The sequence below is a fragment of the Pagrus pagrus genome, assembly GCF_965226575.1.
Source record: "Pagrus pagrus genome assembly, chromosome: 19".
In the NCBI taxonomy this organism is placed as follows: domain Eukaryota; kingdom Metazoa; phylum Chordata; class Actinopteri; order Spariformes; family Sparidae; genus Pagrus; species Pagrus pagrus.
Genome location: NC_140203.1, coordinates 3,163,554 through 3,184,454, shown reverse-complemented (window position 1 = coordinate 3,184,454; position 20,901 = coordinate 3,163,554). Strand labels below are relative to the sequence as shown.

The following is a 20,901-nucleotide window of genomic DNA, read 5'->3' as shown; positions in this document are numbered from 1 at the left end:
ATGCTGTGTTGTGTTATGTTATGTTATGTTATGCTGTGTTATGTTATGTTATGTTATGTTATGTTATGCTGTGTTATTTTATGTTATGCTGTGTTATGCTGTGTTATGTTATGTTATGCTGTGTTATATTATGTTGTGTTATGTTATGTTATGCTGTGTTGTGTTATGTTATGTTATGTTATGTTGTGTTATGTTATGTTGTGTTGTGTTATGCTGTGTTATGTTATGTTATGCTGTGTTATGTTATGTTGTGTTGTGTTATGCTGTGTTATGTTATGCTGTGTTATGTTATGTTGTGTTATGCTGTGTTATGTTATGTTGTGTTATGCTGTGTTATGTTATGTTATGTTGTGTTATTTTATGTTATTTAGCTTTATTTAGCCTTACATAATGTTGTGGTGTAGTAAATTCCTTTATAATATATATTTAATCCAATTTAGACATCCTCTCATTAACTTTATTATAACAGTTTACCATTTTTTACTAGTTAAACATTTAATCAAGTCGTCAGATGTAAACATGTACTGGATTTGACAGTATATACACATATATTTTGGTGTTTCTTTACATTTTCTTGTTACTTCTCGGCCAGTTTATTCACCTGACTCTAATCGATTTACAGTCTAAAGGTTTCATTTTCTTTTCAGGAAAAATAAAACTTGAACGTACACCTGAGGATCTGAAACCAGTTCAACACGATCACTTCAGTGTAATTCCCCCTAAATTTCCCTTTAAACAGCTTCAGAGTTTATTTCAGTGTTTGACATCATCATATTCAAGAGTTTCACCTCCTCACAGCTGAATATACAGCTACAAAAACATTAAGATAATATGATATCTGCATCTGGAATCATCCCACTCTGACATATTGTGCAGTGAAAACAAATTGGATTCATTTATAATGAGAGTTTTAGACACTCTGCACTGACTGCCACTATAACAGGAAGAAGTGAGAATTAAATGATCCGTGCATCATGTCTTAACAATCTCCACATTCAGCTGCAGTTCAGGTTTATTTTTTCCGCAGCTGTTGGCGGTGAGGTGATGAACAGGCAGGTAGCAATCAGGCAGCACAGTCACACCTGATCTGCTGCTTGTCAGACCATGAAATGAGCCAAGAGCTGAAGGTGCTCGACTGAGCTGATAGTAGCTTCAGGAAGGATGGAGGAGGTTATAACCACAGACAGCTTATCATCCTCATCATCTGTGCTGTGAGGGGATTATAGTGGAAGAAACAGCTCTATGACCAACGTGTTCAGCCGCAGTGAGAGGTGGAACGTACATTTGCTCAGTTACTGTACTTAAATGTAGTTCAGAGGTACTTGTACCAGAGTATTTCCATTTTATGCTACTTTATATTCTTACAACTACAGATACTTTCATTTTACATCAGAAACACTTGATAAATAAATAAATAAAGTCAAAAGTTAAGCTTGTGGTTCCCAACTTTCTTGAAACATAATAGCTAAACCTCTCTGATCATGTCATTTAAGAAATTGCTTGAGGCCCAAAAAAGTAAAACTCTTCAATATTTTATTGGGAAAAAAAATAGAGAAAAGTTAAAACAATTAATACAAATTTGTGTATCAGAACTTTCCTCTTCTTTCCTCTCTCATTAATCATCTTGTAAGCACCAAGATTTATCTGATTACCCTTTCAAATATATAAATGTATATGATACAGTATATAATAATAATAATAATAACATAATATATATTCAGAAAACAACATATGAAGAGGTGTGCATGTCATGATTAAAACAATCTAATAAAGGTGCTGATGGTAAGTCAAAAAAGCAATATTAGGAGGCAGTGAGTGAAAATTTTGATTTGCTAAAAAAGAAATTGTTGAGTCATACATTTGAATTATTAAATTAAAGACAAAATAGAATTACGAGGTAGTAAATCAAAAGTATTAAGTAAGTTAGTTAGTAAAATATATCACATATTAAGTCAAAATGTAGAAAAGTCGAGCCAAACTTGGTGAAATACTGATACTTAGTTCAAGTTATGTGATGTTAAATATTAATTAGAAACTATGAGATTAAAAGTCAATATTATATTATCAAATGGTAAATCAACATTATGATGTAGTTTGTCAAAATTAAGATACAGTGGGTAAAAAAAAAAAAAAGTGAAATAAGGCAAAATCTAGAAAAAGCTCAAGAGGAGATACCGTTACTTCATCAAAATTATGGGATACTAAATTGAAAATATGAGATAATGAGTTAAAATGATCAGGACTTACAATCTGGTAAGTTTGACTAACCATGACTATTTTTTTTGTTTTTATTATTTATTTTTTATCTTAAGTAACAGTTTGTTTTTTCATAATGGCAGAAATGGTCTTCCATACTGGGAAGGCACTGTGCGTTTACGTGCTGTCGGAATTAGCGGAAAAACGTACTCTTGACACTGGGTCGATGATAAGAAACTTTTACCACAGTCCTGTATTGTCAGTCATTGTGTCTTTCCCTTTACTCTTCATGTCCCTCACTTCTTTAAACCTTCAATAAAATGCAGAACAAATTATTTTTCGGTGTCCATGTTGCTCCCACATTCCGACATGACACACCGAAGTCGGACGAACTGCTACCCAACTATCCGAGGAGCACATGAATGCAGCAGCAGAGCGTACCGTGCTCTTTTTCCACTCGGAACTATTTTGGTGATGCACACGTGGAGCCGGCGCAGCGACACAGCTGCATCCGGCGGCAGTCTTCCCAAGTTTTGGTGGTGAAAGTGGTTTTATTTCCCACTAACCTGCCTCAGAGAGCGGACTCAGTAACGTGAGACGTCTTTACTCAACTCCTTCTACTTCAGTGAAGTTAGTTTGAAGTTGGATATTCGACAGACATTCGCAGCCACTCCAACATTTCAAGTGCACCCGTATTGCAGACTTTACAGTAAACACACGGAGAAGACGGCTACAGCGTGTACCGACTTCCTGTTTCCAAAATAAAAATGTGGGATATTTAAAGCAGGGGTACTGTGTTTAAAGCTGTTGAGAAGCTATTCAGCTAAAAATGCTAATATTTACAAAAAAATAATTAAAAATATTTAGAACTCAATTCATGTTAGCTCAATAGCTTCCAGGTCATGTGATCAATGGACTCAAAATCAGTGTGGGATCATGTAACTACACTGGCTGCATGAGATACGCCTCTTGTTTTTACATTTTACGTCTCTAAATATTTTATGTTAATTTTTATATGCAAATATTAGCATTTTAGCTCAATAGCTTCCAGGTCATGTGATCAATTGACTCAAAATTATGTTGGGACCATGTAACTACACTGGCTGCATGAGATACACCTCTTGTTTTTACATTTTACATCTCTAAATATTTTTTTATTAAATATCCCACATTTTTATTTTGAAAACAGGAAGTCGGTACACGCTGTAGCCGTCTTGCTTACTGTAAAGTCTGCAATACGGGCGCACTTGAAATGTGTGAGTGGCTCGTGAATGTCTGTTGAATATCCAACTCAAAACTAACTTCGCTGAAGTCTCCTCGCGGTGTTTTAACGGTAATCGCTCTGTTGTGATATCAAAGTCAGCTAGCAGCAGAGAAGTGATGGACGTGTGACAGCAGCGAGCAGAGCTAATGTCAACATTAGCTTCAAACCTCGACACCGGTGCGTTTTAACATCTCACTGAGCCACAGAGCTGAGCCATGGTGCCATTGAAGAGAAGGAAGGTGGTCTCCTCTCATACTGGGAACACTGGGACTGGACCGAACCGGTTCCCTCAAGTTGTTTTGTTCCTGCTGGAAAGAAAAATGGGAGCCAGCCGGAGAGCTTTCCTCTCTCGGCTCGGCCGGAAGAAGGGATTTCAGGTGGAGGAGCTGCTCAGGTAAGATGACCTGTAAATGATCCGGTTCAGGAAATGTAACTTAAAGTAGAGATAAGTTACTTTAAAGAGAGAAAACAAGAGGTGGGATGTAACTAAGTACTTTTACTCCAGTCCAAGTTTGGATCTTTGTCCTATTGTCCTTTTTTAAAGGTTTTAAATAAAGATTTCTGCAGATCAACATCTAAAACTCAAAGATATTCAAGTAACAATGATGTAAAACCAGCTAGAGAAGCTGGATTCAGCAAATGTTTGATATTTCTCTCTTAAAACATGAAATCCAGATCGTTAATCTTCTTCTTCTTCTTCACAGTGAAAGTGTCACACACGTCATCTGTGAGAACAACTGCGGCGACGAGGTCAGGACGTGGCTCGACTCGCAGGTCAGAGGTCGAACACCTGCTCACCTCCTGGACATCAGCTGGTACACGGAGAGCATGAAGGCAGGACATCCTGTCCAGATGCTGGACCGACACAAACTGCAGGTACATTTATTTTACAGGGATCATCGCCGCTGTTCAGACACAGTAAATAAACGTGTCAGAGTGAAAGTAAAACTCAAGAATACCCGGAAAGAGAAAATCCATTATGTTCTGAGTGTGAAGACAACATTTTTTACCGTTTTCTGCCATTTTATAGACCAAACACCTAATTGATAATCAAGAAACAGGTTAATAGATAATGAAATAATGGTTATGAATGACTCTGTGTCCTTCAGGAGCAGCAGACGCGTGAAGCCGAGGTGGAGGTGTTCACTGTCCCCGGCTACGCCTGTCAGAGACGGACCACCCTGGACAACCACAACGCCGTCCTCACTGTGCGTCCTCCTCCAGCTAACAGATGTTAGCACCGCTGTTAAATAAAACAACATCTGTGTGTTCTGACGCTCCGTGTGATGTATCTCCCGTCTCAGGATGCTCTGTCGCTCCTGGCTGAAAACGCTGAGCTGAGCGAGGAGGAGGGACGAGGTGTCGCTTTTCGCCGGGCCGCCGCCGTGTTGAAGGCTCTGCCCAGACCGGTGACGAGCATGACGGAGCTCAGAGGGCTTCCCTGTCTCGGAGGTCACTCGCTCAGAGTCATCAAGGTCGGTAGAAAAGTTTAGCTGCTTCATCACACTCAGAGAAGATACAATAAAATATTTTCATTATTTCTTCTTGTAGGATATTTTTGAGAACGGAGCATCAGGTGAAGCTGAGTCCATGAAGCAGTCTGAGAGATATAAAGCTCTGAAGGTCAGTCAGATGTTTTGTCCACACACACAAACACACTGTCCTGCTGCCACACATACTCACCACAGCACCAAGCATGGATTAATACACGGCTAAAAATAGTCCCTGACCCTAACTCTGTGTGTATTTCAGGTTTTAACAGGTATTTTTGGAGTCGGAGCAAAAACAGCCGATCGTTGGATCAGAGACGGGATCCTCGGCCTTCAGCAGCTGCAGGACTCGGGACAAACACTCAACCGAGCGCAGCAGGCAGGTTTGTGTCTCCGCTCGTCTGCGTTCAGACTCTGTTTTGTCTCGTTTCTGTCTGATCGCACAGTTTGTCGTCTCTCAGGCCTCGAGCATTACGACGACCTCAACCAGCCGGTCACCAAGGCAGAAGCTGACGTCATCGGTGAGATCGTGCGGCGAGCTGTCGTCTCTGTGTTGCCAGGCGCACACGTGACTCTGATTGGAGGATTCAGGAGGTAAAAGAGCAAAACAACCAGAACGTCTGACACATCGTGACCTTTACGAGATGAATTAAAGGTCAAAAAGACATTTCAGCTGACCCTGCTTCAGCTTCTGCGACTGGAGACATGGGTACTGTAGTGTTTAGAGCTGAGGGTCAAAAAGCTGTAGCGTTGTTGATTCTTCCAGTAAAGTGTTTCTAACAGTGAGGATATCATTTGAAACCAGCAGCTTCTTCGATTTATCTTCATCGCCTTTCGTGTCTCCAGGGGAAAGCTGTCGGGCCACGATGTCGACTTCCTGATAACACACCCAGAGGAGGGCAGAGAGGTGGGACTGATGCCGAAAGTGGTTTCCTGGTTGGAATCGCAGGTAAACTTCAGTCGCATACTGTCACTGGAGGGAACATCTAAAAACCTGGATTCACACCGTCCACATTCTCTCTCCAGGGTTTCCTGCTGTACCAGAAAACCACCAGAAACTCGTACCTGGAGTCTAAGGACGGTCCCGGTCGACCCGCCTCCAACATGGACCGCTTCGAGAGGTGTTTCTCCATCTTCAGACTGACAGAGGAGGAGAAACAAGGAGCGAAACAGCCAGAGACGGCCACAGAAAGCGGCCCGCAGACTCTCAACACACCTGATCCAAATCCACACGGTCGCATCCAGATTAGTGAACGCGGCCGCTGTGAGGATGAAGCGCTGGAGGCGGATCAGACGAAACAAGCCGGACACAAACTGTGGAGAGCTGTGAGGGTCGACCTGGTCGTCTCTCCCGTCAGCCAGTTTGCTTTTGCTCTGCTGGGCTGGACCGGATCCAAGGTGACCCTTCAGAAATGAAATCAAATATTAGAATCAGAATTTAACTTGGTGGTTTGGTGCAAAATAATAAACCAAAAAAAGATAAAGAAAACTGACAAACGTTGAATAACATTTCCTCCTACTCCATTTTGTCCACAGCTGTTTGAGCGGGAGCTGCGTCGCTGGGCGGGACAGGTGAAGAACATGTCTCTGAGCAGCCACGCGCTGTATGATAACAAACAGGTGCGCACACTGTCGTCATAAACAAAACCCGTGACTTTCATCTGTCCTCTTCAAATCAGCCGGGTGTCATTTTGTTTGTATTCTTTCAGAGAAGTTATCTGCGAGCGACGTCGGAGGAGGAGATATTTGCTCATCTCGGTCTGGAGTTCATTCCTCCGTCAGAGAGAAACGCCTGAGAGGACGTGACGAGCGCCGACAGGAGGGTGAAGCAGGTATCTGAGGATAATAACAAGGAGCATCAACGAGATGTAGCCAATGAAATAAGACCCAAGAAAACTGAGGAGCCATGAGTTTGAAGGTTTATATCACTAAGAGAAAGATTTTACACCTTTTACAAAATCTCATCAGAGGTGATTTTACGTAAACAGTAAAATGTGACAAAGTAATCTACCAGGAATGCGCTCGTGCATGTGTGAGCTGGAAAAGTCTGATACTAAACTGTGATAAATCCTCCATCGTGAAGAAGTTGATTCAACTGAAGGATCGTTGTTGGAGGATCACGTTTGTGTTGCTGTTGAGTTGTGTTGCGTCACACTGGAGGGTGTTTCTACTGTTTCTTAACCCAGTTACACCAAAGTCCAGTTCAGCTGCACCACAACTTGTATTTAAGTCAATAAGTCGATATTTTGCACGTTCCTCTGTCTTCGTTTAAACACTGTGCAGCTGCAGCTTTTACATATTTTCAATTGTAAATTGTATTTTATTCTATTTTAGGATTCTTTGACTTTTAAACAGTTTAATGTAAAGAAATTATCTTTAATTAGACTGTATTAGTTTTAACAAGCTGTGCCAAATAATAATAATAATAATAATGAGTGTCGGAGTCATCAATTAAAAATAAAAACAGATAATATTTGCTGCTATAACTCGACTGCCTGTTACAGGATGTTTGTCTTACCTGCTGATCTGGTCTTTACAATAAAAGATGTGTTCAAAGATAAACTCTTGCAGGATAACGTCTGGTTATATTCTGTATCTTTCTTACTGTCAACAGATCTAATAAAAACACTTCACATCTGAACCTCATGGTGGCGCTAGAGGAACAGTCAGAGGATTCATGAATATGTTTCATGGCGATCCAGAAAATAAATAAAATAGAGATATTACCTCACGAGAGGAAAGTAAGGACGTAAAGTACTGTACGTATTTTGAGGTACTTGTAGTTTATTGGAGTATTTCCATTTTATACAACTTTATACTTTTACTCGACCACAATTCAGAGGGAAATATTGTACTTTTAACTCGGTTTTATGTTTTTTGATTATCGTTATATACTAAAATATAATCAGCAAATACATTATAATGTATTCTTACAGGTATAAATACGTTTATTGAGGTATATAAAGTTCAGGATGAGCCCCAGAGTCCCAGGTGTGGAATAAAAAAGGTGCCTACATTACCCACAATGCATCTGAGTGAGTCCACTGGAGGCAGTTTATCAGATTACATGCAGCTTCCTCTGGAGCCACAAAAGACTTGATACTGCTCATTTTTTAACATATGCAGCAGAGCCACACCTGTTAACACACTGTAATGTGGAAAACTGGCAGAGTCGCCCTTTAATGTAGGATCTGAGTGCAACAACACGGGAAGACGTTCTTGTGTAACTTCCACCCTGAAGAGATATGAGCTGTTTCAAACAGACGGTTCCTGTGTGATGGGATTAAACCTGCTGTCCTGGAGGAGATCGTGTTAGAAAGGAGACGAGATAAGAACAGTTTGATCCAATCACACGAGAACATTCAGTCAGAAGGTTTTTAAACGTGTCTCCACTTCATGTTTGAGGAGCTGCAGGATGTTTGACTGTGCGTCGCCTCCCTCAGACACACCTGTGGAGCTGTGACCTGTTTTCTGTAACGTCTTCATCGTCTCTTATCTGAACGTTCAGAAGAAAAACCAACAGCAGAGAAACCACACAGACTAACAGAGTACATTTACTCAAGTACGCAACTCGAGTACAAGTTTCAGATACTTGTATTTTAGTCTTTTTATGCTACTTTGTACTTGAACTCCGCTTCATTTTTTAACTTTATTTTAATAACTTTAGTTACTCGTCACTTTGCAGACTACATGGAGTCCATGTTTAAATTAACTTATTGACAATCAGATGAAACAAACACTGATCAGAAAATGCTGAATATCAGATCTGATAAACAGTAAATACAAACATGTAAATATATGTGTAATCTACTTTTACTTGGACTTTTGATACGTTTGTACATTTAATCAGATACTTTCAGATCTTTACTCAAGAACTAGTGTGACTTTTACTTTTACCAAACTAGTATTTTAAGACGGTATCTTTATTTTTACTCAAGTCTGACTGTTGGGTACTTTTTACAACTCTGAGTACAGACGGTGACATTTTGTTTGTTATATCAGAAAAAATGCTAAATATAAGAGCAGATAATCGGTCGACTCGTATTAAACAGTGTGTCCGTACATTTAAATATATGTAAAATGTACTTTTCAACATTTAAATCAACATTTAAAACGGCGAGACGTTGCTTTACATTTTAAAGTCCCGGGAGATTCACTGTTACCTGCCATAAAAGCCTGTGAACCCTCAGGTGTGCTGCGTCACAGCCTGCAGCTCTCAGATTCAGTTAGAAATTTAAATTTCACAATCCAAAGACACGCCTCCCTCCCTCCGTCCTTCTGTCCACCGTTTGACGAGGGGAGTCGCAGCGCCTGCTCGTCCACCAGGACCCGTCCCGCCGGCCCCCATCAAAGCCCCGGGAGCCTTTGATGAGGCTGATAGGGATCAATGGGACAGGGGAAGAGGCCTTAACTGACTGTGTTACAGACGGGGCGGGCAACTGCTGGAGACTGCCGGCAATGGAGATCAATGATTATTGGGCGTCATCAGCACCTTCATCTGCATGAAGAGGAATCCATTCAGCAGCAGAGACTCACTCAGTTCAGGCTGACGTGAGATCCAAAGAGCCAAACTGGACCTCTGTTACCGGAGAAAAGTGCTTTGTTATTGTCTTCAGTTAACACGCTCAGGAGGCTGATGCAAGTCTGCTCCATCGTTTCTGTTTGTGTTTCTGTTTGTAGGTAAAATTAATAAAGGGGAAGAATTAAATAGGCGGACGCGTGTTTTTAAAAAATGCTTAAATGTGTATTTTCTCCTCGGGCTGCACAACACATCAGTCTTATATGGTTATATTATGATAGGACATGAGTGTCGTCTGTTCCTCGTTTTAAAGGCTCATTACAGTAAAATGTTCTACTTCTAATTACACCAATAACCACTTTACTGATGATTATTGATCAGAAAGCTCATTGTGTTAGTATTTTGTCAAAATACCAATAAATAGTCAGCCCGACAATATTTTTGCGATATCGATATCGAGGTATTTTAAGTGAAATTTGTCACAGTGTTTGCATTTATGAAGTACATGTGAGCACTGAGATATATATTGTGTATCATGATACAGCATAAAAATATCACAATATTATTTTAAAGCCTTTTTGCTTTTACTTTTCTTGCTTTTCTTCTGGAGATTTTACAGTTTGTTGTGATAAACTGTGAGTTTTGTTGTCAAGAATGTAGTTTTTTATAATCTGCTTTGGATCAGGAATTAAAAAAGTGAAGAAAATCTCTTAAAAATGATTAAATTAAGAGGATTTGTGAAGCCTGTTGATGTGTAGACATACAGAAACAGAGTGTTATTTAAATAAATAGTTAATTAAGCTTTGGTTAACAGTTGTTTCACTGTTAACAATCTATGAAATGCTTTATTAAACATTTATTAAGCAGTTATTTGTTATAAAGTTGCAACTGATGTTTATAAACTTTTACTACTCTTTAATAAAATGGTTTATAAAATCATTTCATTGTTTGTGAACAGTGAAATAACTATTAACTAAAGATAAATTAACTGTAATTGGCCCAAAACGACTTGAATATGAGGATTTATGTTGAATCCTGCAGCCGTTTGATCTGTAAATGTGAATAAAGTAAAAGAAAGATAACTTTAAGGCTTTAAAGAAAGTCTAGAGCAACGTGGATTAATCGTCCACTGAAAATAGTCCCAAATAAAAGCACCATTTCCTCCTTTTTGCTAAATAAAAACTAAAAGTGAGCAGCTGGTTTTAGGAATGAGTCTTTCTTTCAAAATAAAACCACATATTTTTACATTGGGTCTCTGAGCTGAGAGCCGCAGACGCTCTGTGGACGAACACGCTGATCTCCTTTCAGGCTTTTGTTTGCAGAAAGAGTTTAATTTGTTTCAAAGTGTCGTGTTTTATCTGCAGGAGCTGATAATGGAGACAGACAGTGAGACCAAAGCAGCACCAGGTCGGGACATGTGTCTCCTCCGGTCTGCTGTCAGCGCCCCGGGGGGGGTCGAGGTGTGTTTGTGTCCATAACAGAGCAGCAAACAGGCCCATTAGAGATGAAAGGGTCTGAATGGAGCCAATCAAAGACGGGCCCAGCAGGACGCCGTTACCCCACAGACAGCAGCAGCCTGCTGGGGCCGAGGAGGAGGAATGAGCCCTCGTCGTGGATAAGGAGCATTTACACACTCAAACACACACACAGACACACACACGGTCAGGATCACTGTCTGTTTTATTGCTCTCCTGTGTTCACGTGAATGTTGCTCTGAGATTAAAGCGGCTCTTTTTCACATGGAGTCTGGTGTGCGAGCGCAGAAACAGGCGCAAACAAAGAGACTCTGCAGAAAGCCTCCGAGCAAAAGTGAAGTAAACACAAGCCTGCAGTCTAAAGGGACAGTTCGCTCAAATACTAAACAAAACAAATATTGAGCGTACTTTAAAGGAACAGTTCACACAAAAATGAAAATGCAGTATTTATCTCCTCACCCTCTAATGATGTAAAGTCAGGTGAAGTTTCGTCGTCCACAAAACATTTCTGGAGCTTCACAGCAAGAAAAAAGTGTTGCACCATTCTCCTAAACAACTGAAGAAGATGGAGACTTGTTTTTAAAACTTACAAAGCGTGCATGTCGAGGGCACAAATGACATCCTTTAATATCAATTTGAGATCTTCTGAAGACTTGGATTAGACCGGACCGGCTGTATGAAGCCATTAAATGTTTGTTTACAGTTGTTTTTTAACATTTTAACTCCTAAACAACTGAAGTGAATGTGGACTTGTGTTAAAATGTAAACGTCTCTGGCAGCCCTGCGAATCCAAATTAATTTTAAAGGATGTTATTGACATGCGGTCGAGCTCGAGGGGGAAACTACACGTCCTTCGCCCTCAGTTAAATACATTTACATCTATACAAACTACATCCTCTGTGTCCTCTGTGTTCTCACAGCAGTCCAGACTCACAGTCTCCTCGGCGGAGGACGAAGTCTCTCTCATGTCTCCTTCTCCCAGAGAGACTTTTGGTTCACACATACGGTGTCAAAAACATTCACGTGTCGATGTTGATGTGGAAACATGAAAACAAAACTCCCGTTCCTCCCTCGTTTTTTCCCCCTCGCCGCGTTCAGTGTTATGTATTTATGTCACACAGCCCACGTGTCTTAAAATAAATAAAAATAAGTCCTGTTTCTGCAGAAAACGTGCGTAGATGAAGAAGTGTGTGCTCGCGTCGGAGAGTGGATGTGAGAGGAGACCGAGGTGTGAGCTCTGACACGGCCTTTGATGTTAAACTGGTATTTAGAGGTTAATGAGGCTGTTAGGAAGAGGTGAAGGAAACGCCTGTGAGTTCACACACACACACACACACACACACACACACACACGAGAAATGTATCTGCAGCTCCTGAGATTCTTCTGCTGTGAAGAAGATCTCCAAAAACCTGAAGAACGTGACTGTAACTGGCTGATTATTTAGATTATTAGTCAGGATTTCAGAAAGGAAGTATTTTCAGCTACATGTACTCAGAGTATCAGCAGTTAAAGTACTCCCTCTGCAGTAAAATGTCTCCTGAGACAGGCTGAACTACTTTATATACAGTTAGCTAGTTTAGTCCAGCGGTTCACAACACGGGGGGGTTCACGTACGGACGAGTATTAAAGAGGAGGAAGAGGAAAAAGTCAAAACGTGGAGATTAAAGTCGACATTTGGAGCTCGTACGCCTCAACAAGACGCCTTGTGTAGATGAAGTGGTGAAACTGTGCTTCAGCAACAAAGACATTATTTGTCTTTTAGCTCATGAACACAGTGTAGTTGTCAGTTTGAGGCCCGGAGGCTCGGGCAGCTCGCATCGCTGTCAGTCGCTCCCCCAGCTGGATTCGATGAACCAGAAGAGTCGACTTTATTCTCCACTTTTTTCATAATGAAGATAAAAACTTCCCTCACTCCCTGATCAGCAGATACATCTGAGGGCTCGTCAGATGATGAGGGGAAAGAAAACAAAGTTCTGATACACAAATCTGTCTTCTTCTTTGAATTTCATGCTTTCTTCTGTTAAATATTGGATCATTGTAACTCTCGTAGCCTCGGACAGTTTATTTAAATGAAGCCATGTGAGAAGTTAGAGGGGAAATTCATCAAACATTCATCATTATTTATGCTGTTTGTTCAGCTTTTATCGTCCTCGTTCCTGGTTGTGTTTCATTCTCAATGATTAAATAATGATGTATCTGTGACTGTGTGGAGCGACGAGGAGACTCAACCTTCCTCTTATGAGACTCATAGAAATGTCATAATTCTTCATGCATACAATTTATTTTTACTTCCTCTTATGTCTTATTGTCTTCTCTGTTTATATCTTATTAAAATCTCTCCAGTGTGATATGTCTCCTGTAACGGAGGATCGATGAAGAGTCATCATCTTGTTGTCTTCTTTTCTCCTGCAGTGGTTTGGACACTAACAGGAGAAGAAGATCCACCAATCTCAACCAACAAGTATGGATGTAAAGGTGCATTACAAAGCTTTTTCTTTCCCTGATTTCCTCCATATTTTGTTAGATAGTGTGCTAGACAGTAAATTATACAAATATTTAAGAACTCTTTGTGTGTTTTGTAGCAAAAACCTTCATTTGTAAAGTAACTAAAAGTTGAAAAAAGGTCGAGAGCGACAAGATCAATCTTTAATTTATCATAAAATCATAACCTGAGAGGTAAATAAACTCCATCAGTCAGAAGATGAAGTACACGTTCTTCAAACGGTTCAGGTAGAAGCAGACAAACAGAGAAACAACAGGCTGCTGATTGGTCCAGTTAGAAGTTCAAAGGGCTCCTGATCAGTTGTTGCCCCTCCGTCTGTGTCTCTGTGCTGCTTAACGGGGTGGATGAGTATCAGCGGCGGCCTGCTCCACCTCCTCCCGTCCCGTCCCGTCCCGGTCTGTGACGAGCAGGACTCCGGCTCTTTGATGTGGCAGACAGACAGACAGACGAGAGGCTGCAGCATCCAAACAACAAGACACGTCAACAACCTGTCTGCAGCTCATCATCATGTTTGTTTATCGAGCTGGTAGATGAATCAAACATCTGCCTGAAAGGTAGAGAGACAATTTCAATGTATATTAAAAGATCCTCATCCTCATGCTGATGGAAAGTCAGGTGAAGCTTCGCCGTCCACAAAACATTTCTGGAGCTTCACAGCAAAACAGCGTCGCAGTGTTCTGCTAAACCCCTGAAGTGAGAGACTTGTTTTAAAACGTTAAAAAAAACACTGAAAAACACATAAAATGGCTCCACACAGCTCATCCGGTGTGATCCAGAGTTATCTACTGTCAAACGTGTATTTATAGTGAACAACAGTCCAACGTAAGAAGAAGTTTATCAGGAAATCATTGTGCCAGAAGTAACAGTATCATTAAATATTAAATATAAAACCACACGTCTGCTCTAAACATGTGGAGTCATAGGAGTGCCGTGAAAAAAGAATAAATCTGTAAAAGAAGAAGAAGAAGAAAACAACTGTAAGAATAGAAAGAGGATTAGATAAAGAAGAAATAAAAAAGGAGACAGAGGTGGAGGAGAAGGAGAAGGAGAAGGAGGAGAAGGAGAAGGAGGAGGTGGAGGTGGAGGAGGAGGAGGAGGAGGTGGAGGAGGAGGAGGAGGAGGAGGAGGAGGAGGAGGAGGAGGTGGAGGTGGGATCATCCTCTCCGGGTCGTTATCAGCCTCTTTAACTTGATCCCTAAATCCTCGTTGTCGCAGAAAGAGACTCAACAGTTCTGGATGATTTCAGGCGCAACACAACGATCAGTTTCCATCAAATGTAATGAGAGTATTCCACATGAATGTAACTAAGTACATCTACTCAAGTACAGTTTTCAGTCCTTTAGTCCGGCTAGTATCAGGTTCATTTGGGTTAATTTATGCCGGCTGCTTTGTTTCTTGTCTCTTTATTGTTTAAATGATTTGGTGAATGAATGAACGGACGTAAAAATACACTCGACATCATTGATTCATTAATCTTCACCAACAAACGCAGGATTTACTGAAAGACGTTCAATAAATTAAAATTAAATTGGAAACTAAATCTGCTTTAAACATGTGGAGTCACAGGAGTTTTACATTTTTATATTAATTAAAAGAATAAATAAGAAAATATAACGACTAAAAAAACACAATATAAATGTGTAATTATTAATTAAGCATCTTCAGTCATTTTCATATTCATTTCTAAATATATTTTAGATAAATTAAATGATTAATTTCTCTATTTTCTTCTGTATTTTTAATGTAATCATTTTTATATACTGTCATTTATTTATCTTTATGATTTTATTTGTTCTAATTAATTCCCCTTTGCCTTTATTTTTTCGTACATCGTATTTAGATACTTATTTATTATTATTATTAATTTTTTTTACTGATGTTTTAATTCTCATGGCAGGTCTGTGTCTTTATATAAAAATGTGAGGTGATTAAAAATATAAAGAGACAAATCTCAGGTGCATGTTCAGGATTATTCACAGATACCATTAAGGTCTGTTTCTTGTTAATACGACACTAGAACGTGATGTTTTTATTGATCTGACATGATTGTTGGATCATTTTTACTTAAATCCTGATCAATTAAACGACAGATAACACGAGCTGAACGCCCATCAGGTTTCATCTCTGGTTACTTTCAGACAGTTTGCCTTTAATCTGGGATCATCTGGGATTAGTTTATAAAATCCTCACACGTCTGCTTTAAAAATATGGAGTCATAGTGTGCCATGAAAAAATAATGAATCTGTCAAACAATAAGAAAATCACTGCGGGTATGAAAATAGGATAGATTTAAAGATAAACATTTTAAATTTAAAATATATACAATAAATAAATAAATAAAAATGTGGAAAGATAAAGAAAAATAAATATAATAAATAATAATATGCTCAATACTGAGTTCGTAGTGTCTTAATTATCTTATATTTCTTAATAAATGTCTGTTTCTTGTTAATACGACTGGAACATCTTCTTCTTCTGATTATTGATCCGACATGATTGTTGGATCATTTTTACTTAAATCCTGATCAATTAAAAGACAGATAACACGAGCTGAAAGCCCATCAGGACAGTTTTCCTTTAATCTGGGATCATCCCGGGATTATCTGTTGCCGTCGTTTTAAACCACTCACAGCTGATTGTGTTGCTAATTAACCTGAAGGCTCCTTCAAGTGAAGCTCGCCCAAGATTTTAATGTGACTTTTAGCCTGTGAGTGGCTGAACATGATCAGCAGCAGTCTGATTGATGATTTTTCATCCTGATTTCCAGAAGCCAAACGTGATTTTATTCCAGTTTGTGTTTTATGTCTTTGAACGTCAATAATTCAAATCTAAAGAATCAGAAATGAGACACCGAACGCTCCACATCTACCAGTTTTCTCAGCTTTTGTGTCAACAGAATAATACAACAAATACAAATAAATAAAGTTATGTTAGGAGAAATAAAACAAGAGTTGTACAGTATATTTGTAGTTCTGAGTCTTGAAGTTTGGTGTGCGATACAGTCAGAGGTTCAACAAAAACAAGTTTATACAAGTTATGTAAATGTTTTTTTTTGTTTTTTCTTCTTTTATATGAATTAATCTCATGCAGCAGATAATAAATCCTGATTAAAGTGGTTATTGTAGGACAAAAAACGCCATTTGAATCACTTCTTCATCCTTTAACAGTGTTGTGAAAAGTGTTATCTGCAAAGTAAGTAGAGCTGGAGACCAGTACTGGGTTTTGGGGGCTGATTTTGCAAACTTTATTGTCTAAACGACATCAAAGCACCGAAACAGGAAACTTCACAAAGAATTTAATCATTTTAAATCACCACAAGCGTTATGACCTCTATAAAAAATAAACATCAGTGCGTTTCGGGCAACATATATCAGCCGATACTGATATATTTTGGATATCAACTGATAAAACTGGCTAACTGATGTATCAGCCGGGCTCTAGACTAGAAAAACTAAAGTTATCATGAAATGTAGTGGAGTAAAAAGTAGCTGAAAGTGGAAATACTCAAGTAAAGTGCAAGTACTGAAGTCTTAAGACCTTAAAACCTTCAGAGTAAAAATAGAAATACGCTCAACATATGAACCAGTGTTGTATAAAGTACATATTACACGATGGATCGACTGATTATTGAATCTAATATTCTGCATTTTTCTGACTAAAGTTATCAGATAAATGTGGAGTGGAGGTATAAAGTAGCAGATAAAGTACTCAAGTCAATGTATTTAGTTACATCACTGCTTCCCTTCAGAGAAACTGTTAACAAGTCATGATTAACACCGTTATCAAGTCATATAAACTCAGTTAATGATGTTTTATTTCTCTTGACTGCAGCATCTTCACTCTCCGGTCAGTCTGTCGTCCTACAGGAGAATTATCTGTAAATTAAAACAGCTAAATGAGCAGACGAGTTTGTGGACCTCAGCTCAGACAGCGACTCTGATCTGATCTTTTATTGCCTGAAACTGCTCCCATCATCTGTATTTACAGTACGGATGCGACGGCAGAGGAGATGCAGACACTTTGAGGTGAGGTGTGTCTATTATCTGTCTTTGGAGGCAGGAAGGAGGAGAGGTGGAGGAGGTGGAGGAGGTGGAGGAGGTGGAGGGGGGCTCCTCCAGACTCACTGGAGCCTTGTTGTAACAGCCTCATTGAGACTGAATGAGACGTCTTAATTACTCCAGTTGTGAAAACTGGAGGAGGAGGGTGGAGGCAGGGAGGATGTGTGCTTTGATCTCCGGGCTCAGGGAGTCTGACCCGAGGACGGACGCCTCCTATAAATACAGACGAGCTGTGATGGGAGGCAGTCAGGACTCCTCCAGGACCAGGACATCACCGGCAGACCTTTACCTCCACTCTGGATTTACTCTACAGGACCAAACTTCAGCACTCTGCAGCCATGAGAGGACACTTTTCTATCGAGTGGATGGCCCAGAGCAGCCAGCCAGCAGGGACGGACACCGTCTCTGCCTCCGGACCCACCACCTGTGGGACTCATGCGGAGAGTCTGCCGGGCTTTTACTGCAAACCAAAGTCTGAGAGTTTAACAGAGCAGGAAGAAAACAGGAGCCAGAACCTGGATGGACTCAGTCTGCAGCACCAAACTTCACTCAACAACAACCAAGGTACGTTCAGAACAATCAGAACATCTGTACTGATCCGTTTCTGCTGCTGCTTGAAGAGAAACGTCCCAGAAAATATAGATTATAGAGAAGTTAATGAAGAATAACGTGATATAAATGTAAAAATGTGCATTAAAGAAATAGAAATATCTGTACTATTGATAAGAAATTGGCAGTGATACAATGTAACTAAGTATTTATACTCAACTACTGTACTTTAATATAATTATGTGGTACTTTACATGACTTTTTCAAGTTTCTGCTACTTTATTCTTCCACTCAACTACCTTTTTGAGGCAAATATTGTACTTTATACTCAACTACATTTATTTGATACCTTTAGTTACTAGTTACTTTGCAGATTACATGCTGCATCAGAGTGAAAGCAGAACATTTTAAAATCATTTTTATTGGTAATCAGATAAAAGAGTATTTTACTTTTACTTGTAATTTTGATACTCACGTACATTTAATATTAGATACTTTAAGACTTACTTTTCATAACAGTGACTTAATTTTTTAAAAACACAATATTTTTTTTAACTTTTTGCTCAAATCCACCACTGGTCAGAATAAAAAGAAAGAAAGAAAGAAAATAATCTCAAATATATTCTGAGTATTTGAATAATTTGAGTATTTGAGTATTTTATACTCCCACCACACCTCAGAGGGAAATATTATATATTTTTACTCGACTACATTAATCTGATAAATTGAGTTACTATTATTTCTTTAATTAGGATTCTTGAACTCAAAACACATGAAGAGTTTATAAAATCTGATCTTTTGTCAGATATTAAGTTAAAGTTAAACTAAGATGCCTGGTCGATTAACCAGTTAGTCGATTTATTAGTATTTTTACAGAGTGGTATCAGTACTTTTACTTCACTAAAGGCTCTGAATCCTCCATCAGTGTTTTAATGTGACATCCTCACTCTGAAGACTTGAACGTCTCTAACGCTGGTTTCTCCTCCTGCAGTGTCCGAGGCAGGATTCAGCAGCGGCACAGAGGAGGAGACCTCCGGCTACGAGAGTGAAGGAGGTCACTCCCTCTCCACCGACTGCACCTCCACCTCCTCACCGGCGTCGCCTCCGTCAGGGAGGAGGCCTCGCACGGCCTTCACAGCTGAGCAGATCAGCAGCATGGAGAGGGCGTTCAAGAGGAACGCTTACCTGGGAACGCAAGACAAGGCCGAGCTGTGCAAGAAGCTCAACCTGTCCGACAAACAGGTAACGATCCTCGATCCGTTATCGATAATCGATCAGTGAGAGACGTCTGTGTTCAGTGTGTAGTGTAGTATGTATCAGTAATGATGACCGCAGTATTTTTAATAAATCCTGACTATTTGACAGAACTTTTCCTCATGAGACTTTTTTTTTCTCCTCCTCAGATCAGAAACTGGTTCCAGAACCGGCGGATGAAGCTGAAGCGGACCGTGCAGGACGCCCTGGCTCACGCCTGTCAGGCAAACGTCGCCTCTCAGTTGATGCATTACCCGGAGCTGCAGGCGTACAGGCCCGGTCCGTACCCGAGGTACCACTCAGCGGCGGCAGCAGCGGTAGCAGCAGCAGAAGGCCCGTCTGCTGCCTCCTACGTCCATCCACACAGCCTGCAGTACAGCTCGCCTCTGTCCAGCGTCTCATCTCTGCCTCTGGACTCCTTCTACCAGTACAACAGCCTCCCAGGAGTCATGCTGCCCTCCACCACACCTCAACTCATGGGCTCGTACCCGGGTTACCCTCAGTACTACTGATACTGTCCGGCCCGATGAGCCCGTGCTGCTACTTTCACCTTCACTGTGAGACAAAATGAGACTGAATCGATTAATTATCGGTCACCTCATCTTATCCTAATAGGATCGATGCTGATAGAGACAGATGTGGGCAGAGTTACTGCTGTGAATCTTGAATCGTGAACAAACAGGGTGGTGTGCAATATCGATGTGATCTGTGTGTGTATCTGATGTAAAGTTTGGATTTATTTAAATTTGATTTTAAAAGATTGTTGTTATGTTGCTGTAAATCAGATTGTTAAAATAAAATCATTTTTAAAACTTAACAAGTCCTCTGATGTGTTTTAATCCATATATTCTGAAGGTGAAAACCAAATCAAGCTTTAACAAATCACATGATCCGTTTATGAGATCCGATGCTTTATCATCAGAAAAACGACCACGGGTTGACATTGAAAGCAGCAAATTCATCCCAGATTTAAGTTTCTGGTTCGGCGGCGACCTCTGATGGCTGTGGTAGTAATTACAGCAGCAAAAGGAGGAAATCAGGAGATGGATGGTCGGGTCGGGATGGACTCTCACCCAGTAGACTGCTGCTTGCATCCTGTACAACCGACCTGCGACGAAGGTCCGGTACACCTCTCACTGGTACGCTGCAACAGTCGTGTGTCGTGAGATTATGTGTCGGGTTGCTGACTGTTTAAAGTTTGATCACAGATATTGTGTCTTCTCTTACTCTTGTGATAAACCTTGATCTGAAGCTCAGTTCTGCGACTTCTGATCAATATCAGGACTTCTGGTTAATCGCACCCAGCGGCGCTTATTGATTCATAACATAGCTCTCTTATAGCCACGCCCATTTCCAGGAGAAGCCACACCCACTCTCACCTATTCTGAGAACGAGTACAGACACAGATACCGAGGAAGTCCCTCATCAATAGTGCTCACCACTCATTACTGCCTTAAATATTCAGGGACACATATTAACACTCACACAGGCTCCATTACGCTGTGATGATGGGCTTCTTCTTCCCTTCATGTGTACTTTTATGTACTTTACAATCTGAATACTTCTCAAAGAAATAGATTACTGTGCAGCCT

General features: G+C 40.2%; 2 protein-coding genes across 3 annotated transcripts; both read left to right on the top strand.

Moving 5' to 3' along the window:
* The first annotated feature begins 3,464 nt into the window (after nucleotides 1–3,464).
* On the top strand, nucleotides 3,465–7,512 carry polm (polymerase (DNA directed), mu). The gene is made up of 11 exons (XM_084382395.1): nucleotides 3,465–3,854; nucleotides 4,165–4,336; nucleotides 4,570–4,668; nucleotides 4,765–4,935; nucleotides 5,012–5,083; nucleotides 5,213–5,333; nucleotides 5,412–5,544; nucleotides 5,797–5,899; nucleotides 5,977–6,348; nucleotides 6,487–6,570; nucleotides 6,660–7,512. Exons 1-11 carry the CDS (start codon nucleotides 3,676–3,678, stop codon nucleotides 6,744–6,746), a joined length of 1,593 nt encoding a protein of 530 aa, XP_084238521.1. The 5' UTR covers nucleotides 3,465–3,675; the 3' UTR covers nucleotides 6,747–7,512.
* Nucleotides 7,513–17,277: 9,765 nt separating this feature from the next.
* Nucleotides 17,278–20,080, top strand: ved (ventrally expressed dharma/bozozok antagonist). Of its 2 annotated transcripts, XM_084382474.1 has the most exons (4): nucleotides 17,278–17,325; nucleotides 17,436–18,070; nucleotides 19,047–19,297; nucleotides 19,459–20,080. In XM_084382474.1, the coding sequence occupies exons 2-4, from the start codon at nucleotides 17,845–17,847 to the stop codon at nucleotides 19,819–19,821; spliced, it is 840 nt and encodes a 279-aa protein (XP_084238600.1). In that variant the 5' UTR covers nucleotides 17,278–17,325; nucleotides 17,436–17,844; the 3' UTR covers nucleotides 19,822–20,080. The 2 variants fall into 2 exon arrangements, with proteins under 2 accessions (XP_084238600.1, XP_084238599.1); XM_084382473.1 differs by having other exon boundaries at nucleotides 17,309–18,070.
* The last annotated feature ends 821 nt before the right edge of the window (nucleotides 20,081–20,901 follow it).